The sequence below is a fragment of the Rissa tridactyla genome, unplaced genomic scaffold, assembly GCF_028500815.1.
Source record: "Rissa tridactyla isolate bRisTri1 unplaced genomic scaffold, bRisTri1.patW.cur.20221130 scaffold_758, whole genome shotgun sequence".
Classification (NCBI taxonomy): domain Eukaryota; kingdom Metazoa; phylum Chordata; class Aves; order Charadriiformes; family Laridae; genus Rissa; species Rissa tridactyla.
Genome location: NW_026529976.1, coordinates 3856 through 21665, shown reverse-complemented (window position 1 = coordinate 21665; position 17810 = coordinate 3856). Strand labels below are relative to the sequence as shown.

The 17810-nt window shown below is 71.2% G+C and overlaps 1 protein-coding gene across 1 annotated transcript; it reads right to left on the bottom strand.

The window, feature by feature from the left end:
* Nucleotides 1-4: 4 nt before the first annotated feature.
* On the bottom strand, nucleotides 5-16350 carry LOC128903920 (cohesin subunit SA-3-like; the record flags this gene model as incomplete). The annotated part of the gene is given in 28 exon segments (XM_054187804.1): nucleotides 5-65; nucleotides 234-379; nucleotides 2554-2583; nucleotides 2586-2657; nucleotides 2781-2908; nucleotides 5709-5889; nucleotides 5990-6082; nucleotides 6201-6281; nucleotides 6378-6465; nucleotides 7982-8052; nucleotides 9790-9990; nucleotides 11209-11298; nucleotides 11402-11491; nucleotides 11611-11714; nucleotides 12164-12275; nucleotides 12377-12464; nucleotides 13831-13938; nucleotides 14071-14150; nucleotides 14269-14310; nucleotides 14312-14368; nucleotides 14469-14486; nucleotides 14488-14508; nucleotides 14510-14594; nucleotides 15534-15607; nucleotides 15729-15880; nucleotides 15972-16095; nucleotides 16097-16177; nucleotides 16272-16350. Coding segments are annotated over 28 exon segments (2538 nt in total), but the record flags the coding sequence as incomplete, so codon positions are not given.
* Between the last annotated feature and the right edge of the window lie 1460 nt (nucleotides 16351-17810).

Sequence of the window (17810 nt, the reverse complement as noted above, 5' to 3'; positions counted from 1 at the left end):
GGAGGTCGGGCAACCCCGAGCCGGGGCCGGGGGGGGGGTCCTGGAAGGCGAACTGGATCCCCTCCCTGGCCGGGATACAGGGATGAGGATGGGGGGGGGGGGGTGTGTGTGTCTGTGTGTCCCCGTCCCCATGTGTGTGTCCCCCCATGTGTGTGCGTGTCCCCCCCCCCATGTGTGTGTCTCCCCCGCAGTGCGTCCCCCCCCCCAGTGTCCCCCCCCGCAGCCCCCCGCACCTGTGCAGGCCGAGCAGCGCCGGGCGGTTGCGGAGCTGGTGGAGGCCGAAGAGGAGGGAGAAACGTCGCGCCAGGTCCCGGATTTCCAGGAAAGCTTCGGACGCCCGGATCTCGGGGCCCTGCTCCAGCAGCAGCTCCGCCATCAGCTACGCCGGGGGGGGGGCAAGGGGGGGGGAAGGTCAAGGCGGGACCCCCTGGAGAACCACCCCCCACCCCCCCCGCCCCGACGCCCTCTGGAGACCCCTGACCCCCCCCTGGAGACCCCCGACACCCTCTGGAGATGCCCTGACCCCCCCCGGAGACCCCTGACCCCCCCCCGGAGACCCCCCAACACCCTCTGGAGACGCCCCCCCCGGGCCCCTTTGGAGACCCCCATCCCCCTCTGGAGACCCCCAACACCCTCTGGAGACACCTGACCCCCCCCAACACCCTCTGGAGACCCCCCCCCCAGCCCACTTTGGAGACCCCCATCCCCCTCTGGAGACCCCAACACCCTCTGGAGACCCCTGACCCCCCCCGGAGATGCCCCAACACCCTCTGAAGACCCCCCCGACACCCCCTGGAGACCCCAACACCCTCTGGAGACCCCTGACCCCCCCCGGAGATGCCCCAACACCCTCTGAGAAGACCCCTCCCAACACCCCTGGAGACCCCAACACCCTCTGGAGACCCCCCGACCCCCCTCTGGAGACCCCCGACCCCCCCTGGAAACCCCTGACCCCCCCTGGAGACCCCCGACACCCCTCTGAAGACCCCCCCCCCCGACACCCCCTGGAGACCCCAACACCCTCTGGAGACCCCCGACCCCCCCTGGAAACCCCTGACCCCCCTGGAGACCCCCGACACCCTCTGGAGACCCCCCCCGACCCCCCTTGGAGACGCCCCCGCTCCCCTCGAGCCCCCAGACCCCTGGAACTCTCTGCAGACACATCCCCAATACCCCGCCCCACATCTCCCGGAGCCCCCCCCAGATCTCCCCAGGGACCCCCAGACCTCCCTGGAGCACCCCAAGACCCCCCCAGAGACACTCAGGGGCTCCTGGACGACACCAGGGACCCCCAGGGGACCCCCAGATCTCCCTAGAGCACCCAAAGACCCCCCCCAGAGCCCCCCACAGGCCTCCTGGATGACCCCAGAGCCCCCCAGACCTCCCTAGAGCACCCCAAAGACCCCCCCCAGAGCCCCCCACAGCCTCCTGGACGACACCAGAGCCCCCCAGACCTCCCTAGAGCACCACCCAAAGACCCCCCCAGAGCCTCCTGGATGACCCCAGAGCCCCCCAGACCTCCCTAGAGCACCCCAAAGACCCCCCCCAGAGCCCCCCAGAGCCTCCTGGATGACCCCAGAGCCCCCCCAGACCTCCCTAGAGCACCCCAAAGACCCCCCCCCAGAGCCCCCCAGCAGCCTCCTGGATGACCCCAGAGCCCCCCAGACCTCCCTAGAGCACCCCAAAGACCCCCCCCAGAGCCTCCTGGCGACCCCAGAGCCCCCCAGATCTCCCTAGAGCACCCCAAAGACCCCCCCCAGAGCCCCCCAGAGCCTCTGGATGACCCCAGAGCCCCCCAGACCTCCCTAGAGCACCCCAAAGACCCCCCCAGAGCCCCCCACAGCCTCCTGGATGACCCCAGAGCCCCCAGACCTCCCTAGAGCACCCCAAAGACCCCCCCCAGAGCCTCCTGGATGACCCCAGAGGCCCCCAGACCTCCCTAGAGCACCCAAAGACCCCCCCAGAGCCTCCTGGGCGACCCCCAGAGCCCCCAGACCTCCCTAGAGACCCCAAAAGACCCCCCCCAGAGACCCCCAGAGCCTCCTGGATGACCCCAGAGGCCCCCCAGACCTCCCTAGAGCACCCCAAAGACCCCCCCCCAGAGCCTCCTGGGCGACCCCAGAGCCCCCCAGACCTCCCTAGAGCACCCCAAAGACCCCCCAGAGCCCCCCAGAGCCTCCTGGATGACCCCAGAGCCCCCAGACCTCCCTAGAGCACCCCAAAGACCCCCCCCAGAGCCCCCCAGAGCCTCCTGGATGACCCCAGAGCCCTCCAGACCTCCCTAGAGCACCCCAAAGACCCCCCCCCAGAGCCTCCTGGGCGACCCCAGAGCCCCCCAGACCTCCCTAGAGCACCCCAAAGACCCCCCCCAGAGCCCCCCAGAGCCTCCTGGATGACCCCCAGAGCCCCCCAGACCTCCCTAGAGCACCCCAAAGACCCCCCCAGAGCCTCCTGGGCGACCCCAGAGCCCCCCCAGACCTCCCTAGAGCACCCCCAAAGACCCCCCCAGAGCCTCCTGGATGGCCCCAGAGCCCCCCAGAGCCCCCCCCTCACCTGCTGCAGGCTGAGCAGCAGGGTGCGAGCCCACTACTGACCGGTCCAGTCTGCCGGGTGCAGTTCAGCGTCTCCTTGATGATGTCCCCGTAGTCGCTGTAAAACTGGGGAGGGGGCGACAGGGGGGGCCCCGTGTCGCCGAGCATCTTTCGGGGGGTGTGTGTGGGGGGTGTGGGGGGCAGGAGAGCCCTCTCAGGTGTGTGTGTGTCCCCCCCCCAGCCCCAAACCTTGGCGTAGTGCTTGAAGACGTCGGAGGCGGCGCTGAGCTCCAGCACGTTGTAGACGAGGAGTTTGCAGAAGGCGGCCAGGAGCAGCCGGCGCCGGTGCAGCTCCTCCAGGCGGCTCTCGGTGCCCTCTGCCCGCGCACCAGGGGGACGGGGCTGGGGCTGGGCCTCCGGGGAGACCCCAGGGACCACCCCCAGATCTCCCTACGGCACCCCAAAGACCCCCCCACAGCCTCCTGCATGACCCCAGAGCCCCCCAGACCTCCCTAGAGCACCCCAAAGACCCCCACAGAGCCCCCCAGAGCCCCCCAGACCACCTTAGAGCACCCCAAAGACCCCCCCACAGCCTCCTGCATGACCCCAGAGACCCCAGACCTCCTTAGAGCACCCCAAAGACCCCCACAGAGCCCCCAGACCACCTTAGAGCACCCCAAAGACCCCCCAGAGCCTCCTGGATGACCCCAGAGCCCCCCAGACCTCCCTAGAGCACCCCAAAGACCCCCCCAGAGCCTCCTGGATGACCCCAGAGACCCCCACAGCCCCCCAGACCTCCTCAGAGCACCACAAAGACCCCCCCAGAGCCCCCCAGAACTCCTTAGAGCACCCCCAAAGACCCCCCCAGAGCCCCCAAAGCCCCCCAGACCACCTTAGAGCACCCCAAAGACCCCCCCACAGCCTCCTGGATGACCCCAGAGCCCCCCAGACCTCCTTAGAGCACCACGAAGACCCCCCAGAGCCCCCCAGAGCCTTCTGGATGACATCAGGGACCCCCCCAGACTTCCCTACAGCACCCCAAAGACCCCCCACAGCCTCCTGGATGACGCCAGAGCCCCCAGACCTCCTTAGAGCACCCCAAAGACCCCCACAGAGCCCCCAGAGCCCCCAGACCACCTTAGAGCACCACAAAGACCCCCCCAGAGCCCCTCAGAGCCTCCTGGATGACCCCAGAGACCCCACAGCCCCCAGACCTCCTCAGAGCACCACGAAGACCCCCCCAGAGCCCCCCAGACCACCTTAGAGCACCCCAAAGACCCCCCCAGAGCCTCCTGGATGACCCCAGAGCCCACCCAGACCTCCTTAGAGCACCACAAAGACCCCCCCAGAGCCCCTCAGAGCCTCCTGGATGACATCAGGCACCCCCCAGAGCCGCCCAGACCTCCTACAGCACCACAAAGACCCCCCCAGAGACCCTCAGAGCCCCCCTGGATGACACTAGGGACCCCCCAGAGCCCCCCAGATCTCCCTACAGCACCCCAAAGACCCCCCCCCACAGCCTCCTGGATGACCCCAGAAACCCCAGAGACCCCCAGACCTCCTTAGAGCACCCCAAAGACCCCCACAGAGCCCCCCAGACCACCTTAGAGCACCCCAAAGACCCCCCCAGAGCCTCCTGGATGACCCCAGAGCCCCCCAGACCTCCCTAGAGCACCCCAAAGACCCCGCCCAGAGCCTCCTGGATGACCCCAGAGACCCCCAGACCTCCTTAGAGCACCCCAAAGACCCCCCCAGAGCCTCCTGGATGACCCCAGAGACCCCCACAGCCCCCCAGACCTCCTCAGAGCACCACGAAGACCCCCCCAGAGCCCCCCCAGAGCCTTCTGGATGACATCAGGGACCCCCCCAGACTTCCCTACAGCACCCCAAAGACCCCCCCACAGCCTCCTGGATGACGCCAGAGCCCCCCAGACCTCCTTAGAGCACCCCAAAGACCCCCACAGAGCCCCCCAGAGCCCCCCAGACCACCTTAGAGCACCCCAAAGACCCCCCCAGAGCCTCCTGGATGACCCCAGAGCCCCCCAGACCTCCTTAGAGCACCCCAAAGACCCCCCCAGAGCCTCCTGGATGACCCCAGAGACCCCCACAGCCCCCCAGACCTCCTCAGAGCACCACGAAGACCCCCCCAGAGCCCCCCAGAGCCTTCTGGATGACATCAGGGACCCCCCCAGACTTCCCTACAGCACCCCAAAGACCCCCCCAGAGCCTCCTGCATGACGCCAGAGCCCCCAACCTCCTTAGAGCACCCCAAAGACCCCCACAGAGCCCCCCAGAGCCCCCCAGACCAACCTTAGAGCACCCCAAAAGACCCCCCCAGAGCCTCCTGGATGACCCAGAGCCCCCAGACCTCCCTAGAGCACCCCAAAGACCCCCCCAGAGCCTCCTGGATGACCCCAGAGACCCCACAGCCCCCCCAGACCTCCTCAGAGCACCACGAAGACCCCCCCAGAGCCCCCCAGACCACCTTAGAGCACCCCAAAGACCCCCCCAGAGCCTCCTGGATGACCCCAGAGCCCCCCAGACCTCCTTAGAGCACCACAAAGACCCCCCCAGAGCCCCTCAGAGCCTCCTGGATGACATCAGGCACCCCCCAGAGCCGCCCAGACCTCCCTACAGCACCACAAAGACCCCCCCAGAGACCCTCAGAGCCCCCCTGGATGACACTAGGGACCCCCCAGAGCCCCCCAGATCTCCCTACAGCACCCCAAAGACCCCCCCCACAGCCTCCTGGATGACCCCAGAAACGCCCAGAGACCCCCAGACCACCTTAGAGCACCCCAAAGACCCCCCCAGAGCCTCCTGAATGACCCCAGAGACCCCCAGACCTCCCTAGAGCACCACGAAGACCCCCCCCAGAGCCCCTCAGAGCCTCCTGGGTCACCCCAGGGACCCCCCCAGAGCCCCCCAGACCTCCCTACGGCACCCCAAAGACCCCCCCAGAGACACTCAGAGCCCCCTGGATGACCCCAGGGACCCCCCAGAGCCCCCCAGACCTCCCTAGAGCACCCCAAAGACCCCCCCCGGGAGCCGCTCCGAGCCTCCTGGACAACCCCAGAGACCCCCCACCCCAGAGCATCCCGGGGCTGGGGACACACACGCCCCCCACCACCCCCACCCCCCCCCCCCAGCCTTGGGATGTCACGGAGCGGGACGGACCCACGTCCGAGAGCTCCTCGTGGCTACCGGTGGGGTTGAAGACGTGGTCCATGAGGAAGGCGGCCAGCTGGGATTGCAGCCCGGCTTCGGGCAGCAGCACCAGCGGGGCCAGGGCCTCCCGCCCGTCCCGCGGCAGCTGGGGGCCGAACACCAGCAGCAGGTCGCTGAGCACCGCGAAGGCCTGAGGACACGGGGATGGGCTCGGCCTCACGTCCGGCACCGACCCCCGACCCCCCGGGGAAGTGGGGAGGGGGGTGGGGGGGGGGGGGGGGGGGGGTTACCTGCTCCCGCACGCCGGCGTCCGCCTCGGAGAGGCAGCTCTGGCAGAGCGAGCAGCAGGCGGCCACTCTGCTCTTCAGGCTCCGCAGCTGCTCCTGGGCAAGGTTTTTTTGGGGGGGGGTGGCCTTTAGGGACGCGGGGGTTGCCCCAAGTTGTCCCCTGGGGGGACAGGACGCTTTGGGGGGGGGACACACGGGATGGACGGGGGCTCACCGGGGGGACCCGGGGGCCGCGGAGGTGCGAGAGCTCCCAGAGGACGTGGAAGTGGAGGCAGGCGATGGCGGGGATGAGGACCTGCGGGGGCGAGGGCTGGCTGAGGGAGCCCCCCCGCCGCCACCGCCCCTGCCACCGCCACCGCGTGTGTCCCCCCCCGCCCCCCCGGGGCGGTACCTGCGGGGGCACCTGGCCCGTGCCCAGGCCGTGCTGCAGGAGCCGGGCGCAGGGCTGGAAGAGCTGCCAGCGCGTCAGGTCGTGGGCGCTGCAGGGACGGGGCGGCATCAGCGGGACGAGGGGAGGCGCGGGGCGGGGGGACAGGGGACGCGGGGGGCACATGGGGCAGGGGACACGGGGGCACATGGGGCGGGGGGCTGGGGGACACGGGGCAGGGGACGCAGGGGGCACATGGGGCAGGGGACAGGGGACACGGGGGGCACACGGGGCAGGGGACATGGGGGCACATGGGGCGGGGGGCTGGGGGACACAGGGCAGGGGACGCAGGGGGCACATGGGGCAGGGGACATGGGGGCACATGGGGTAGGATGTTGGGGGACATGGGGCAGGGGACGTGGGGGGCACATGGGGTAGGATGTTGGGGGACATGGGGCAGGGGACGTGGGGGGCACATGGGGCAGGGGACATGGGGGCACATGGGGTAGGATGTTGGGGGACATGGGGCAGGGGACATGGGGGCACATGGGGTAGGATGTTGGGGGACATGGGGCAGGGGACGTGGGGGGCACATGGGGCAGGGGACATGGGGGCACATGGGGTAGGATGTTGGGGGACATGGGGCAGGGGACATGGGGGCACATGGGGTAGGATGTTGGGGGACATGGGGCAGGGGACGTGGGGGGCACACGGGGCAGGGGACAGGGGACGTGGGGGGCACACGGGGCAGGATGCTGGAGGACATGGGGGGCACATGGGGCAGGGGACGCGGGGGGCACATGGGGTAGGATGCTGGAGGACATGGGGCGCATGGGGCAGGGGACGTGGGGGTTAGGGGACAGGGGACGTGGGGGGCACATGGGGCAGGGGACATGGGGGCACATGGGGCAGGGGACAGGGGACATGGGGGGCACATGGGGCAGGGGACATGGGGGCACATGGGGCAAGGGACAGGAGACATGGAGGGGGAAGGGGACAGGACACCGGGGGACAGGGGGAGACAGGGGGCAGGGGACAGGGGATGCGGGGGGCACATGGGGCAGGGGACATGGGGGCACATGGGGCAGGGGACATGGGATGTGGGGGGCACATGGGGCAGGATGCTGGGGGACATGGGGCAGGGGATGGTGAACGCGGGGGGCACATGGGGCAGGGGACGGGGGACATGGGGGGAACATGGGGACAGGACACTGGGGGACATGGGGGGACATGGGGGCACATGGGGCAAGGGACAGGGGACATGGGGGCACATGGGGCAGGGGACAGGAGACGGAGGCGCAGGGGACAGGACACTGGGGACACGGGGGGCACATGGGGCAGGGGACAGGGGATGTGGGGGGCACATGGGGCAGGGGACAAGGGACATGGGGAGCACATGGGGCAGGGGACGGGGAACATGGGGGGCACATGGGGCAGGAGGACAGGGGACATGGGGGGCACACGGGGCAGGGGACAGGGACGCCCGGGGCAGAGGGACGGGGTGCCACGAGACAGGGCGCGGGGGAGGGACGCGCGGAGGGGGCCGAGGACATCAGGGGACGCGGGCGGAGGGACGGCGCGGTCCCCCCCCCGCCCGCCCCCCGCCGCCGCCGCCGCTCCCCGCTCACTTGAAGAGGACGGAGAGCCTCTTGAGCGTGGCCGCCATGCTGTACGCCTCCTCCTCCTCCAGCGACGAGGCCTGCCCAGGGGTTGGGGACGCCCCACGCCAGGTCGGGGACGCCCCGTTCCCCACAGAGCCGCGTCCTTGTGGTGGCCGCGGGTGCCTGTCCCCAGCCCTGTTGTGGCCCCGGGTCCCCATCCCCAGCCCTGTGGTGGCCCCGGGTCCCCGTCCCCAGCCCTGTGGTGGCCCCAGGTCCCCATCCCCAACCCTGTGGTGGCCCCGGGTCCCCGTCCCCAACCCTGTGGTGGCTCTGGGTCCCCGTCCCCAACCCTGTCACAGCCCTGGGTCCCCATCCCCATCCCTGTGGTAGCCCCGGGTGCCTGTCCCCAGACCTGTGGTGGCCCCGGGTCCTTGTCCCCAACCCTGTTGTGGCCCCGGGTCCCCATCCCCAGCCCTGTGGTGGCCCGAGCTCCTTCAGGTCCCCGTCCCCAACCCTGTGGTGGCCCCGGGTGCCTGTCCCCAGACCTGTGGTGGCCCCGGGTCCCTGTCCCCAGCCCTGTTGTGGCCCCAGGTCCCCATCCCCAGCCCTGTGGTGGCCCCGTGTCCTTGTCCCCAGCCCTGTGGTGGCCCCGGGTCCCCATCCCCAGCCCTGTGGTAGCCCCGGGTGCCTGTCCCCAGACCTGTGGTGGCCCCGGGTGCCTGTCCCCAGCCCTGTGGTGGCTCTGGGTCCCCGTCCCCAGCCCTGTGGTGGCCTGTGGTGGCCCTGGGTCCCCATCCCCAGCCCTGTGGTAGCCCCAGGTGCCTGTCCCCAGACCTGTGGTGGCCCCGGGTCCTTGTCCCCAACCCTGTTGTGGCCCCATGTCCCCATCCCCAGCCCTGTGGTGGCCCGAGCTCCTTCAGGTCCCCGTCCCCAACCCTGTGGTGGCCCCGGGTGCCTGTCCCCAGCCCTGTGGTGGCCCCGGGTCCTTGTCCCCAACCCTGTTGTGGCCCCACGTCCCCATCCCCAGCCCTGTGGTGGCCCGAGCTCCTTCAGGTCCCCGTCCCCAACCCTGTGGTGGCCCCGGGTCCCTGTCCCCAGACCTGTGGTGGCCCCGGGTCCCTGTCCCCAGACCTGTTGTGGCCCCAGGTCCCCATCCCCAGCCCTGTGGTGGCCCCGGGTCCCCGTCCCCAACCCTGTGGCGGCCCCGGGTCCCCATCCCCAATCCTGTGGCGGCCCCGGGTCCCCATCCCCAGCCCTGTGGTGGCTCTGGGTCCCCATCCCCAGCCCTGTGGTGGCCCCGGGTCCCCATCCCCAGCCCTGTGGTAGCCCCGGGTGCCTGTCCCCAGACCTGTGGTGGCCCCGGGTGCCTGTCCCCAGCCCTGTTGTGGCCCCGGGTCCCCATCCCCAGCCCTGTGGTGGCCCCGGGTCCCCGTCCCCAGCCCTGTGGTGGCCCCGGGTCCCCATCCCCAATCCTGTGGTGGCTCTGGGTCCCTGTCCCCAGCCCTGTGGTGGCCCCGGGTCCCCGTCCCCAACCCTGTGGTGGCTCCGGGTCCCCGTCCCCAGCCCTGTGGTAGCCCCGGGTGCCTGTCCCCAGGCCTGTGGTGGCCCCGGGTCCTTGTCCCCAACCCTGTTGTGGCCCCACGTCCCCATCCCCAGCCCTGTGGTGGCCCGAGCTCCTTCAGGTCCCCGTCCCCAACCCTGTGGTGGCCCCGGGTCCCTGTCCCCAGACCTGTGGTGGCCCTGCGTCCCCGTCCCCAGCCCTGTGGTGGCCCGAGCTCCTCCAGGTCCCGTCCCCAGCCCTGGTTGGGGGGTGTCCCCTCTCCCGTCCCCTCCACCTGGAGCAGCTCGGTGACGTCCCGCTGGAACTTGTCGGCCAGCTGGTCGGCGAGGCGGCTGCGCGCCAGGTCCCCGTGGCCGTGCAGGGCGAGCTCCGGGTCGCAGAGGGCCTGGAGGGCGCGGGAGGCGGCCGCCAGCACCGCCGGCCCCGTGTGCTTCCCCACCACCTCCCCCAGCTGCCCCAGCACCAGCTCCAGGGGCTGCGGGGACAGGCGGGACCGGGCTGGGGAGGAGGACAGCCCGGGGGGGGATGGGGGACGGGACAGGGACAGCCCCTCGGGGGACACGGAGCGTCCCGAAGGCGTCCCGACCCCGCAGCCCCGTTCCTGGGGCAGGATCCGGCCCCCCAGCGCTGGGGCAGAGCTGGAGGGGGGGGCTGGATCCTGCCCAGGAACTTGGAGGTGGGGGGGGACAACGAGGGGTTGGGGGACAACGAGGGGCCGGGGGACAATGAGGGTCTGCAGGACAATGAGGGGCCAGGGGACAATGAGGGTCTGCGGGACAACAAGGGCTTAACGGGCCCAACAAGGGGTTGGGGGACAATGAGGAGTCGGGGGACAATGAGGGGTCGGGGGACAACGAGGGGCTGGGGGACAATGAGGGACCAGGGGACAATGAGGGGCCGGGGGACAATGAGGGTTTAAGGGGCCCAACAAGGGGTTGGGGGACAATGAGGGGCCAGGGGACAATGAGAGTGTGGGGGACAATGAGGGGCTGGGGGACAACAAGGGGTCAGGGGACAACGAGGAGTTGTGGCTCAATGAGGGTTTAAGGGACCCAACAAGGGGTTGGGGGACAACGAGGGTCCGGGAGGACAACGAGGGTCTGGCGGACAATGAGAGTTTGGGGGACAACGAGGGGCTGGGGGACAACAAGGGGTCAGGGGACAATGAGGGGCCGGGGGACAATAAGGGTTTAAGGGACCCAACAAGGGGTTGGGGGACGAGGGGCCGGGGGGACAACGAGGGGCCGGGGGACAATGAGAGTTTGGGGGACAATGAGGGGCTGGAGGACAACGAGGGGTCGGGGGACAATGAGGGTCAGGGAACAACGAGGGTCCAGGGGACAACGAGGGTCCAGGGGACAATGAGGGTTGAAGGAGCCCAACGAGGGTCCGGGGGGACAATGAGGGTCTGGGGGACAACGAGGGTCTGGGGGACAACCAGGAGTCAGGGGACAATGAGGGTTTAAGGGGCCCAACAACGGGTTGGGGGACAATGAGAGTTTGGGGGACAACGAGGAGTCGGGAGAGAACGAGGGTTCGGGGGACAACGAGGGTTTAAGGGGCCCAACGAAGGTTTGGGGGACAACGAGGGGTCGGGGGACAACAAGGGTCGGGGGGACGATGAAGGTCGGGGGGATGACGAGGGTCTGGGGGGGACGAGGAGGGTCTGGGGGGGACGAGGAGGGTCCGGCACCTTCTCCAGCCGCCTGGTGCCGTAGACGCTGAGGTCGAAGCAGCGCAGCACCTCCAGGAGCGGAGCCGCCTTCTCCGCCTCGGCCGAGAACTGAGGGGGAAGGGCGGGGGGGGTCGGGGTGGGGGGTGTGTGTGTGGGGGGGGTCAGCGCCAGCCCCAGCCCCCCGTCCCCGTGTCCCCGTGTCCCCCCTCACCTTGGCCAGCAGCTGGGGCAGGGTCGGGATGAGGCAGTGGGTGAGCCGGGTCCTCTCCTCCTGCTCAGCCTTGCGCTCCCGGGCCGAGGGCTGGGGGGGCACGGCAGGGGCGGGGGGATGTGTGTCGGGGGGGGGACGGACAGACACGACACCCCCGTCCCCTCCTCAGCAACCCCCCCCCCTCCCGCCGCCGCCGCCGTCGTCGTCACCTTCTTGGCCGGGACGCGACCCACCGGGGGTTGCCCCTCGGCCACCCGCGTGGCGCTGGCCGCCAGGATCTCCACCAGCGCCTTCTCCTGACGGTCCGACAGGCCTGGAGAGGTTCGGGGGCGGGGGGGGGAAACTGGGGGGCTGGGGGGGCAACACAGCACCCCACCCCCCCCACACACACACACACCCCCCCCCAGCCGTGTCACAGCGCAACCCCAGGGGGAACCCCCGGTGACGTCCCGGCGACGTCCCAACGCCTCCTAGGGACGTCCCGCCATGACCCCGTCATCTCCCGGTGTCTCCCGGTGTATCCCAGTGTCTCCCGGTGTATCCCGGCGTGTCCCGGCGTGTTGAGCCCTGCCCTGGTGTCTTCCCCCGCCGTCTCCGGGCCATCCCGGCGCCATCCGCGCTAGCCCCGTTTGCTCCCCGTACGTCCCAGCGTCGACGCCTCGGCGCATCCCGGTGTTTTCCTCCTCCTCCTCCGTACCACCCCCCCCCCCCGCCCCCCCCCGCCTCCCGCAACCTTCCCGGCCTCTCCCGGCCACGCCGTACCCTCGGCGGGCGACTCCTCCAGCAGCAAAGCGCCCACCGTCTCCCAGTCCCTCAGCCGGGGCCCGGCGCAGTCCCACAGGCTGTCCACCAGGTAGGCGGCGTGCTCGTGGAGCTGGGGACGGGGACGCGGGGCCGTCACGGGGCGCGGGGACACCCCCCCCCCGCCACCCCGCGGGACCCCCCCCCCCCCGCCCCCGCCGCGGCCGCCCTCACCTCGCTCTCGATGAAGAAGGTCAGGAGCAGACGGAAGAAGGTCCTGTTGTCCCCAGCGCCAGGCGGGTCCCGCGGCGGCGACAGCAGCCTGGGGACGGACGCGCGAGGTGACGCGGGGACCAGAAACCCCAGGGACAGGGACAGGGGGGTCCCGTGTCCCCCCCCCCTGCTCTGGGGACAGACGTCGGGGACATGTGGGGCCCAGAAACCCAAGGGACGGGGACAGGGATGGGGACAGGGGCGTCCCGTGTCCCCCCCACGGCTCTGGGGATGGAGCTGGGGGACACGCGGGGACCAGAAACCCAAGGGACAGGGACAGGACGGGGACAGGGGGGGCCCACATTGCCCCCCCTCGCTCTGGGGACAGACTTGGGGGACACAGGGGACCAGAAACCCAAGGGACAGGGACAGGGATGGGGACAGAGGGGTCCTGTGTCCCCCCCCACGGCTCTGGGGACGGAGCTGGGGGACACGCGGGGACCAGAAACCCAAGGGACGGGGACAGGGATGGGGACAGGGGGGTCCCGTGTCCCCCCCCACGGCTCTGGGGACGGAGCTGGGGGACACGTGGGGACCAGAAACCCAAGGGACAGGGACAGGGATGGGGACAGGGGGGTCCCACATTGCCCCCCCTCGCTCTGGGGACAGACTTGGGGGACACATAGGGACCAGAAACCCAAGGGACAGGGACAGGGATGGGGACAGAGGGGTCCTGTGTCCCCCCCCACGGCTCTGGGGACGGAGCTGGGGGACACGTGGGGACCAGAAACCCAAAGGGACAGAGACGCGGACAAGGACGGGGGGGGTCCCATGTACCCCCCGCCCCCTACTCTGGGGCCAGACCCCTCCCCCCCCCGCGTTGGGGGGTGACGGGACACAGAGGTGGGGGTCGGCCCCCGCCCTGGGCTTGCCACCCCCGCCGTCCCCGGGGGACGGGGAGGACCCGGCGTGACGCCATGCCGCCGCCGCCCCCGCCCCAGATGTTGTGGGGGGGCCGGGGCCGGGAGGAGCACAAACACCGCGGCTGCCAGGCGCCGTGGGTCGCGTGTCCGCGGTGGCGGGGGGGGGGGGGTGTGTTTGTGTGTCCCCCCCATCTCCCCGGCGGGGGGGGCGGGGGGCTCGACGCCCCGAACGGGGCCGAGAGCGCGAGGAGGGAGGGCGCGAGCCGGGACCCCGCGGGGCCAGCCCAGGCCCCCCCCCCCGTCGTTAGGCGCGGCGCTAACGAAGCCGGGACGAAGGCCGGAGGAAAACCGCAACCCGGGGTCGGGGTTTGGCGCCCGGCAAGAAACGACCCCAAAACCGCTCCGAAAGCGGAAAAAAAAAACCCCTGGGGGGTTGTCGTGGGTTTTGGTTTGGTTGGTTTTTTTGCGGGGGCTGCGGAGGTTTGGGGGAAAGGGGGCGTGGGGGGGGGGTTTGGGGGAAAGGGGGGGTTCGGGGGGGGGTTCCTCGCTGACCTGCGGTAGAGGAAGACCCCGGCGGCGGCGGCCAGCGGGCGGCTGGAGACGTAGACGAGGGGGTAGACGCTCCGGCAGTCCTCCTCCGTCAGCGCCTCCTCCATGTTCCTGCACGCCGGGGACGGACGACGATGGCGGTGGCGGGGTGGGGGGTGTCCCGGTGGCAGGGCCCCCCCGTGAGTGTCATCGTCCCCCCCCACACCGTCACCCCGCCCCACAGCGTCCCGTCCCCGCGCTCACTCCAGCATCAGCGTCAGGAGCTCCACCACCTCCACGGCCACCTCGGGCTCCTTGTCGAGGACCATGGACACCAGGCGGGTCTGGCGAGGGCCGGGGGGGGGGGGGACACAGACACGGTCGGTGACCCCCGCCCGGGGGGACACACAAAATCCCCCCCCCCCCCTCCTTCGCCGTGCCCGGCTACGGACCCTCGCTCACCTTGAAGCGGCTGGTGAAGAGCTCCATGCGGGCGGCCGTCTCCCCGGCGGCCGTAGAGCCCCCGCAGCGCCTTCACGCACCGCAGCCGCACCTCCCACTGCTGCGGGGACGGGCACCGGCACCGGCACCGTCACCGCGACGTCGTGTCCCCCCCAACCCTCGCCCCACCCTCCGGTCCCCCACCCCCGGCCCCGGCCCACCTTGTCGTGCAGGGTCCAGGCCGACGTACTTGAGGTGGGCCGTCGGTGAGGAAGGAGCCCGCGTAGCTCCTCATCCACGTCCCCAGCTCCTCCACGCAGGCGGCCCGGATCTCGGGCACCACGTCCCTGCCGCGTCCGGCACCGCCGGGGATCAGGCCGCCGTCCCCACGTCCCCCATCCCGCGGCGCCCCCGCCGTCACCGTGTCCCCATACCCATACCACCGCCGCCACCGCCGTCCCCAGCGGCGCCACGGCCCCGTCGCCATCCACGCATCGCCCCCGCCGCCGTCCCCAGCGGCACCGTGTCCCCATCCCTGTCCCCACATCGCCCTATCATCCCCAATGTCACCACGTCCCTGTCCCCACATCGCCCCCACCACTGTCCCCAGTGTCACCATGTCCCCATCCCTGTCCCCACATCGCCCCCACCACTGTCCCCAAGTGTCACCATGTCCCCATCCCTGTCCCCACCATGTCCCCATCCCTGTCCCCACATCGCCCTATCATCCCCTATGTCACCATGTCCCTGTCCCCACATCGCCCCCACCACTGTCCTCAGTGTCACCACGTCCCTGTCCCCATCCCGACGTCACTCTGTCATCCCCAGTGTCACCATGTCCCCATCCCTGTCCCCACATCGCCCTATCATCCCCAATGTCACCACGTCCCTGTCCCCACATCGCCCCCACCACTGTCCCCAGTGTCACCATGTCCCTGTCCCCATCCCCATGTCACTCTGTCATCCCCAGTGTCACCACGTCCCCATCCCTGTCCCCACATCGCCCCCACCACTGTCCCCCGTGTCACCATGTCCCCGTCCCCATCCCCACGTCACTCTGTCATCCCCAGTGTCACCACGTCCCTGTCCCCACATCACCCCCTCCACCGTCCCCAATGTCACCACATCCCCGTCCCCGTCCCCACGTCGCCCCCCGCCGCCATCCCCAGTGTCACCATGTCCCCATCCCCCGTCCCCAGCGTCCCCACGTCGCCCCCGCCGCCCCCCACGCTCCCCTCCTCCCCAGCCCCGAAGAACCCCACGCGCCGCTGGGGCCCGGCCCCGACCGGTAGCGGTGCACGAAGACGCCCTTGAAGATGGCGTTCATCATGTTCTCGATCTCCTCCTGCTGCTCCCGGAGCTGGGGGGGGGGGACGGGACGGGACGGACGGATTTACGGGGAGGGGGGGACCACACGCAGCGGGGCTCAGATGGGGCCCGGCCTCCCAACCCCGAAATCGCCGCCGCCGCCGCCGCCCCACCTCCCGGCGCTTCTCCAGCAGAGCCTCCAGCTTGCCGGCGGCCCGGCGGCCGGGCTCCTTGCTCCTCTCGGCCTCGTACTGCCGCCGGTTGTTGTCCTGCTGCAGGCTCACGCCCAGCGCCACCGTCACCAGCGCCGTCATCAGCTTCATGGCTGGAAAACCGGGGCGGTGGGAGCGGGACGACACCCCCCCTCACCGACAAACGCACCCCCCACCGAACCCCCCCGGAAAGCAGCCGCCTACCTGCCAGGGTGCTGGTGTGGCGGAAAGCCCGCACCTGGGAGTCGGAGAGGCCGGTGAGGAAGGAGACGAGGGCGTCCATGAGGAAACCGTCGTAGACGACGCCGTAGCGGCACCGCCGCGCCACCCGCCGCCACCAGCTCGCAGAAACCGGCTCGGAAGCGACGCCAGGGCTGGGTGCTCAGCAAGAGCGGGTAGTCGGCCGAATCCTGCGGGAGACGGGGCGAGACGGGTGTCGCGACCCCCCTCCCCCCTGATGCACCCCGTCCCCCCCGCCCCGTCCCCACGTCCGCCCCCCAGCACCTCCGCGAACTCCTCCGTCAGCTGCCGGATGATCTCCGAGTTCTGCAGGTTCCTGAACATCTCCGGGGGTCACCACGCCTGCCGGGGACGGGGGACGACGACACGCGGCGGTGTGAAACGGGGGGGGACGCCCACCCCGCGGCGGCGGCGGGCACCCCCCCGCCTTGGGGAACAACCCCCCCCCCCCCAACCTCGGCAGCCGCAGGAGCGGACGATGAAGTTGGCGAGCTCCAGGAACCCCCTCTCCCGGTCCCGCCTGTAGGTCTCCAGCCACTCGTCCACCACCGTCTGCGGGCACAGGACGGCCGCCGTCACGGGGGGGGGGGGGGGACGACGGACACGCGCCCCGGCCACGGGATACGTCACCCCGAGGGACACGGGAGGGGGCCGCCATGGCGTCCGAGGCCGGGGGGGGGGGGACACGACACGGAGGGGGGGATGCTGGAACCTCCTCTAGCGGGAGGCGTCCCCCGGGGCTCGGCCAAAACGGTCTTTCAGCCCCTTTCCCACCCAAACCCGATCCCGGTCCCCCAGACCCACGCGTGGGGGGTGTGTCCCCCCCCCACCGTGTCACCGCAGGATGGGGGGGGCGGTGGTTGGGGGGGGGGGTGTTACCTCCACGGCGACCTTGGCCGACCTGACGGCCTCGAAGAGGGTGTTTTGCTCCCGGTTGCCGGTGGCCGGGCTGCTCCCGTCGTCGCCGTCGGGTTCCCCCGCGCCGGGGACGCTTCGACACCTGCCCGGGGGGGGGTTGAAGGTGGAGGGGGGGGGGACGACACACACACACGGAGAATCGGAGCTTCCCCAGGACGGGGGGGACACGGAGGAAGACTTGGGGGGGGGGGGGGGGAACGGGACGTACGGGCGGTCGCGGCCGGGCGGCCGGGGGGGGTCCCCCCCCTCTTGCGCGGCCGCCGCAGCGTGTCCTCGAAGTCGCTGCCGGAGTCACCGCTGCTGAGGACGCTGCGGGGACGACAGGGCAGTGGGTGAAAGGGGGGGGGGGGTGGGGGGGGGCTGGTGGACCCCCCCGCCCCCCCCCCAACCCTCACCCCCCCCCACCTCCCAAAACTCACGGGCTGTCAGAGTCCGTCGGCGACGGCGGGGGGCGGCTCCGGCCACGGTTCCCCCCCGGCGCGGGGCTGGAGCCGGAGCTGGACGAGGCGGCCGCCGGGACGCGGGGGGGAGCGCCGGGGGGGGGCCATGGTGACGGAGGGGCCTGCGGGACGGGGGACACGGTGAGGCTGGGGGGTGGGGGGGGGAGAGCGGGGGGCCCCCCCTCAGCCCCCCTTTTTGGGGGGGGGGAAGTAGCCACAAACACCCCCTGGGGCCACCGGGGAGGGGACGAGGAGCCCAGGCCTGCACCGGGGAAAGGTGTCACCCCCCCCGGCCCAAACACACACACCCCCCCCCGGGGCACACTGTGGGGGGGTTGAGGTCCCCCCAAACCCCCCCCAATAAGACTGGGGGGGGCCTCACCCCCCCCCGGGTCACACTGAGGGGGGGGGGGGTTCAGACCCCCCCCAAACCCCCCGGGTCACA